Consider the following 7,338-nt stretch of genomic DNA (forward strand, 5'->3'; position numbering starts at 1 on the left):
TGGGTTTTTGTGGTGCAGACCCAGAGAAGCAATGTTAGCAAGAAATGGTAGCATCTCTCTCCTTAAAGAGGGAAACAATTCTATTTTCTATGATGTACACATTTTTCAATTTATTGTAAGATTTTCTTTGAGAATTATACATCAGTTCAATTAAATATATTTGAATAAGAAGTTAGGTCTTCGAGTCACAGTCCAAAATAAAATTGATACTGGAGTCTATTGACTGAAGAGACCAAGCTTGTAACATCCTTTATATAATGGGATGGTTGAGGAGGGATAAGACCTTTGCTGAACACAACTTGATTGATTTCTGTAAAGATGCCTCTAGCATCTGTCATGTAAAGATGACAGTACTCTAGCATTGTGGAAGGAAACATCAGGTTTAGGCAGGTTAGAAATGTAGTTTAAATCTAGTAGTGTCACTTAAAGAAATGATGATGTCAGATCTGTAACCTTCATTAAGAATATGCATTTTAGGGGATGGAGAGATGGCTCAGCAGTTAAGAACACTGTTCTTGCCGAAGACCCGGGTTCGAATCCCAGCACCCACATGGCAGCTAACAACTGTCTGTAACTCCAGTTCCGGGGGATGTGACAGCCTCTTCTGTCTTCTTCAGGTATTGCATGACATGGGCACATTTACATACATGCAGGTAATAAAATATTTTTAAAAGAATATACATTTTAAAAACAGTAAATTAATGGTCTCATATCTATTTGACACTATCTGGATGGTGTCTTCAGAAGATCATTCATGCTAGAGGAGATGTAGAATAAGTTTGAATAAATGTTGTGCTTAAAATGTAAGTAATTTATTTAACAATAACCAGGAATGAAAAAGAGGAAAGGAAACAGAAATATCGGGGTAGATTATAAAGGGATTAGAAGTGAGCACCAGCCTGTGCTTTTCCTCTTCCATTTCTCTTTTTATTTTTTAAAATACAGATCTTGGCACTGTCAATGCCTCCCCCAGTAAAGTGTAATTGTAGAATTGGAATGTGCTTCAACGGTCAAGCCAATGGCAACCACAAACTCCAGCAGTGTCCTGTCCTCCACATTCTATCTCACAGGTATCCCTGGCTATGAAGAATTTCACCACTGGATTTCCATCCCATTCTGCTTCCTCTACATTGTCGGAATAATAGGCAACTGCTCCATCTTGCACATTGTGCGCACGGACCCCAGGCTCCATGAGCCCATGTATTACTTCCTGGCTATGCTTTCTCTCACTGACATGGCCATGTCTTTGCCCGCAATGGTGTCACTTTTCAGGGTGTTGTGGTCCATTTCCAGAAAGATACAGTTCAATATTTGTGTCGTCCAAATGTTTCTGATTCACACGTTTTCCTTCACTGAATCATCTGTGCTCTTGGCCATGGCTCTTGACAGGTATGTGGCTATCTGCCACCCCCTGCGATATGCTACCATTCTTACCCCGAGACTTATCGCCAAGATCGGAATTGCAGCCTTTCTTCGGAGTGCTATTCCTCTCATTCCTCTTCTGGTTCGTCTGGCGTTCTTTCCCTTCTGCCGCTCCCACGTTCTTTCTCACTCCTACTGTCTGCACCAGGACATCATCCGCCTTGCCTGTGCTGACATCAGGTTTAATGTCATATATGGGATGGTTGTGATTACTATACTGTGGGGTCTGGACTCTCTGGGCATTTTAGTAACTTACGTTTTTATTCTTCACTCAGTGTTAAGAATAGCATCCCGTGAGGGGAGGCTTAAGGCACTTAACACATGTGCATCCCACATCTGTGCTGTACTCATTCTATACGTGCCTATGATCGGGGTGTCCATTGTCCATCGTTTTGCCAAGCATTCCTCTCCCTTTGTCCACATCTTCATGGCTCATATTTACTTAATGGTTCCGCCAGTGCTCAACCCAGTTATCTACAGTGTGAAGACCAAGCAGATCCGCCAAGGAATTCTCCATTTTATTTGTTCCCACAAAGTCAGTTCTTCTGCAATGTAGGCACATTATTGAGACAATGAAAGTGTGGGTGCTAATGATGTTAGGTCACGGAGAATTCTTCACCCTAAGGTTATTGTACTCAAAGTTGACAAAAAGAAATTCAGAGCAAAATAGAAGCAACAAAGCATCACAATGAGATTCTGAAGGCACCTAAAGAAATGTGCCACAAGTCACATCGTTTGGTTCTGTCTTTTGCTAATCTTAAGTTTTATTTAAGGTATATAGCCACAAAATTTCCTTACAAAACCCATATCTTTTTGCTTTTTTATAGTCTTTATAGAATTATATGTGGCCTTTTCAATTTTTTTATTATTGTGCCTGAAAATCTGATCTTAAAACTTTTTTTATACAGATGTTAATTTCTTTACTTAATACAAAATATATTGTGGTTCGAAGTAGAAGTTATCCACTACATGCTGAATGACAGCCACCTTTTAAGCATCTGCGTAGATGTTCTTCCTTACCTGCAGAGGTCTGGCTTAAGAAATTGGAAGGGGCAAACTCAATATCATTTTTCTTTATTACTACTTGGAAATATTTTTATATTTTATGCATTTATTGGTTCGGATTTTTCACATTTTATATAACAGTTCTTAATCAAATTTAGACTTCCCTCCCCCATCCAGGACTCCACCCCCAGACTTCATGCATTCTGCCATACATGTTAGGTCCTAGTCAATAAAGCATTTGTACCCAGATGTCCTTTGGTACAAATTCATCCACTGGAGTCTAGTCAGCCTATCTAAAGATCTTAAGTAAGGTATACTCTCCCTTACCCAGTAGTAATGTCTCCAACAGTTCCCAGCCTAGGGCCTGTGTCTGAAGTATGTCCTGTTTTCAGCAGTAGGGTCTTATCTTTGAGACCCTACTATCTGGGAGACAACCAAGAGCTCTGACAATGTCCTGTGTTATTTTGGGAGTCTCTTGTACTACTCTGACCAACCCCTGGAATGGATGTTTCTCCTGCCTGGCACTGCCATATGCTCTAATATTCGGACATTATATGTGCATTTCTCAAGGATTTCTGGGGGCAGCACATTTCCTTCTTATTTCTCTAGTCTCCAAAGATCCATTCATTTCTACTCTCTCTCCCTCCCATCCAACCTTCCACCACACTCCAAGTGCCCCGATACCCCCCCTCTACAGATCCCCTGAGTTTCCTCTTCCCCCCACCACCAGGTTTAATTATATTATTTGAGACCTAGTAATTTTTTCAAGCTCCCAGATAGTATCATGAGAAGCCAGTAATTTTAATCCCCTGGTTTGACTTGTACTTTAATTAAGCTTAAGGAACATATTTAAATATCTGAAAATGAAGGTCATTAAGGTATAAATACTTAGAAGTTGTTGAAGCAGAAAACAATTGAAATTCTAGAACAGTTTTGCCTATGAATTATCACTAGGTAAAACTGTATTTTCTTATATATTTGAAATTATCATTATGAATGTGTAAAGTTGTATAATAGCAATTGTGAAATTAGTTCAGTTTTGCTAACTCAAATATCTAAGCTCATTTAGTGAAAACAGCACAAGGAGAGAATGAGGATGGTGAGGAAGCTTTGTGTTCTCTGATTTCCCTGGCCTTGCTTATAGGTAAGGTCTTTCCTGTGTCTTGTCCCTGGCTATAGGCAGGGTCTTTCCTGTGTCTTATTTAACTACTCTGCAGGATCTGCTAGCTCTACCTGCCTTTGTAGGACAGTATTTTTTAAAGAATTACTGAATGTATAAACGACAGAAATAAACCAATCACTGAATAAGGATTGAGTAGTTTGGATGTTATCTTTTTAATACTGAGGCTATATTGAGGTGGTAATACAATACAAGGTATCTTAGAAACTTAAAATTAGGATTTAAAATTCCAGACAGTTGATCTACTTCTGGAAAACCATGACCTTTCTCTTCACTCACTGAATTTGGTCCAGCTATGTCCATTCCTACCGTTTGATCCTTTGCTTAAGCCCATTTCCTGTTTCTCTCTGTTCAGCACATTCCATTTAACCAAGAGTATCAACTAAAAGTAAGGCAAACATTGCCAACCTCAGAATGAGAATATTCTCTTTTTAAATAATTTTAAGAATAAAATTTTCTTTAAAAAGTATTTTGAGGGACTGGAGAGATGACTGAGGAGTGATAAACACTGGCTGCTCTTGCAGAGGACCTAGATTCAGTTCCCAGCACCCACATGGTAGCTAACCACCTTCCATACCTCCAGTTCCAGGGGATCTGATGCCATCTTTTGACCTCTGTGGCCACTGAATGACACAGGTGCACTTACATACATGCAGGCAATACACTTATATGCAAAACAAAAATTAAAAAAATTTTAAATGTATTTTGAGAAAATGAACATTACTATCAGATGAACATTGTGTAAGTAGCATTTAATTATATATAAGCAATGTTAAAATCACATTTTCAAATATAGATTATATTTTCTTACATTTAATTTTTATTTTTTATAATTTTATATATGCACTCAATTAAATTTGATCATATCTACCTCTTATACTTCCATCTACCTCACCCCACATGCCTCCCAACATATTTCCTTCAAATTTCATATTTTTAAAAACAGCAGCTTACTAAACCCAGTTAGTTCTGCCTACATGTGTACAGGATTGGTGCCATACACTAGTGCATGAGAAACCTATCGGTGGCTAGACCCACAAAAGAGAATGAACTAACTCTCCCAGTAACTATTCATTGTCAATATCTCTGTAGTGTGGTGTAGAACCTGGAGATTATCTACTCCATGTATGCTGGGGTTTTGACTTTCTTGATTTTGTGCAGGCTTACACATGTTAAGCATAATTGCTATGGATTCATGAGTGTGAAAGATATATTAAACCTGCAACTGTGAACATACATTTCAGTGGCTTTGTTAAAATATTTATCAATTTCCTTATTAATAGAAATACGCTTGAGCTTTTGGAACCTAGGTCTTTAAATATATGTGCAGGGAAAAATATTTTAAGTAGATTTCATACACACAAATGCACACACAAACACGCACCAGGGATTTTGAGTTTGTAAATGATCAGCCACTGAGCACTCTCTTAAAATTCACTGTTAGAAGAATATTGTATTCTAGACCTGGAGAGATGGCTCAGGGGTCAAGAGCACTGGCTGCTTTGGAAAAGACCTGGATTTGACTCCTAGAACCCACATGATAGCTAACAACCATCCATATTCCAGTTCCAGGGGATCTGATGCCATCTCTTCTGAACTCTTAGGGCATTGCATGACACGGGTGCACCTACCTACACTCACACACATAAAATAAAATAAAAAGGTAAAAAAGGAAATATTATATTCACAAGTTTCAAGAAAAACATTTATAAAAATGTATTCTTAAAATTAAGGTAGATTTTCCAGAAAAATGCATTCAGCAGAAAGGAGTATTTCCTCACCTGAGTGAATAAATGAGTGGTAACTGTTTATCCTTTTACCATTTAAGTACTAGTTGATATTTTCTTTAATAGAAACCATTGTCAGAAATCACTTCTTTATACTACTCAGGTATTCAATCATATAAATAAGTAAGTTAAACAAAAACAGTGTGAATGACCATTGGATCATACAGGCAATGCATTAACAACTTTATTCATTGGTAACAAATTATACCAATAAAATTTTATTTATTTATTTATATTTAAATGTATGAATGTTTTGCCTGCATGTATGTAATTACGCCCATGCATGCAATATCCATGGAGGCCAGAAGAGACCCTTGGATCCCTTGGAATTGGAGTTACTGATGGTTGTCAGCCTCCATCTGGGTGCTGGAAACTGAACCTGGGTTCTCTCCAAGAGCATCCAGTGCTCTTAACCACTAAACCATCTCTCCAGTACCAATAAAATGTTCTTAAGACACTCAGTACATCAATATAGATATTAGAAAATGTGTATGTTTTTCTTTATTGCATTCACTATATAAAATATATTATATAGTGAATATATATTCACTATATAATATGTAATATATATAGTCTACACAGAAGGAAAATATTTTAGTTTTGTTTTATTCAGAAGGTGAATATTTTGCATTGAAAAAATGGATTAAGTTGGAAGAACTGAGTCAGAGAGGTACATAGACAGGAGAATATACCCCAGGGTCCATAGAATTCAAATAGCAGGAGTGCTAGGCATCAGAGCGCTAAGCTAGGAAAATTGCATCTCTTTATGTAAAGCTTAGATCAAAGCTAGTCAGGATGGCACAAACATAGATCCTAGCATTTAAAAGGCAAAAAAAGAGGAATGAGTTTGAGGTCAGCCTGGGATACAGTGGTAAGTCCAGTCTTAAAAACACAATCACAATTTACGATAATCTTTGAGTCTCACTTGAAGTTTTAATAAGATGGCCAGACAATGCCAAAGAAAACCCAACAACAACAACAACAACAACAACAACAACAACAAAACAAATGTACAAACACAAATAAGAAAATAATGATAAAACAGAGAGAAAACTAAAACAGTCAAATTAACCAAAAAACATTATTTTAAACTTTTCATCTTATTGAGAACAGTCCTGACACACTTTCAGCATTATTAAATCAGACTATTATACAAAGGTACATTATGGATTGGCCTAGAACAGCAATCTGACCCAATGCAAGGCAATTATGTTTACTATACCCGAGTCACCCCCGTAAGATAAACTGGTGTCACCAACTCATGTAATGCAGTTTTTTCTTTCTCAGGCTTAGATATTTATTTTACCCTCAAATAACATTATATAACTCATATATTTCCATGAAATAGACTCCTATATATCCAAAGCAACTTTACATGAAAAATATTAAAGACATAAGAAATTGATATTTTCTGGAAACCAAGGCAAAACAGGAAAAATGTTATGCATGGACTCTATACATAAGGATATAACAGAAAGTTTGTTATATAGTATTTTTAGCATGCATTATTTGGATAATTAACGTTTTGTCTGTTGAAGGAATTCATTTGTGTACCCTTGTTCTTGAGCCTAGGATCATCAGAAATGCCTGACTTCCAGAGCTAGCCTTTCACCTGCCCATGGAAAAACAACACAGAAATGACAGATACATTATTAAAGAATTTAGAAATAAGCATTCAATTATGCTTATTTCCACTGATTTCCATAATATTCTGATTTGTTTTTGAAGACCTAGGTTTCCTGCTATCTTCCTACAACAACATACAAAATCACTGATAATTTATTTAGTAGTTTTACTCATATTTTGAACTAAATTGATTACTATCGAATTTTTAAGTTAAATGCTAGATGATTTGTGGCCAAATCTGGGCAGACTGATTCATTTTGTTTGAGTCTCATCATACATCTTGGATTCCGTACCCCTTGCTTCTACTTTGGTCTTGAA

General features: G+C 36.8%; 1 protein-coding gene across 1 annotated transcript; it reads left to right on the forward strand.

Moving 5' to 3' along the window:
- The first annotated feature begins 1,018 nt into the window (after positions 1-1,018).
- Positions 1,019-1,978, forward strand: LOC103732047 (olfactory receptor 51G2-like). Its single transcript, XM_008830568.1, has one exon. The coding sequence runs from the start codon at positions 1,019-1,021 to the stop codon at positions 1,976-1,978; it is 960 nt and encodes a 319-aa protein (XP_008828790.1).
- The last annotated feature ends 5,360 nt before the right edge of the window (positions 1,979-7,338 follow it).

This window comes from Nannospalax galili, unplaced genomic scaffold (assembly GCF_000622305.1).
Source record: "Nannospalax galili isolate Female #2095 unplaced genomic scaffold, S.galili_v1.0 scaffold635, whole genome shotgun sequence".
Taxonomy (NCBI): Eukaryota; Metazoa; Chordata; class Mammalia; order Rodentia; family Spalacidae; genus Nannospalax; species Nannospalax galili.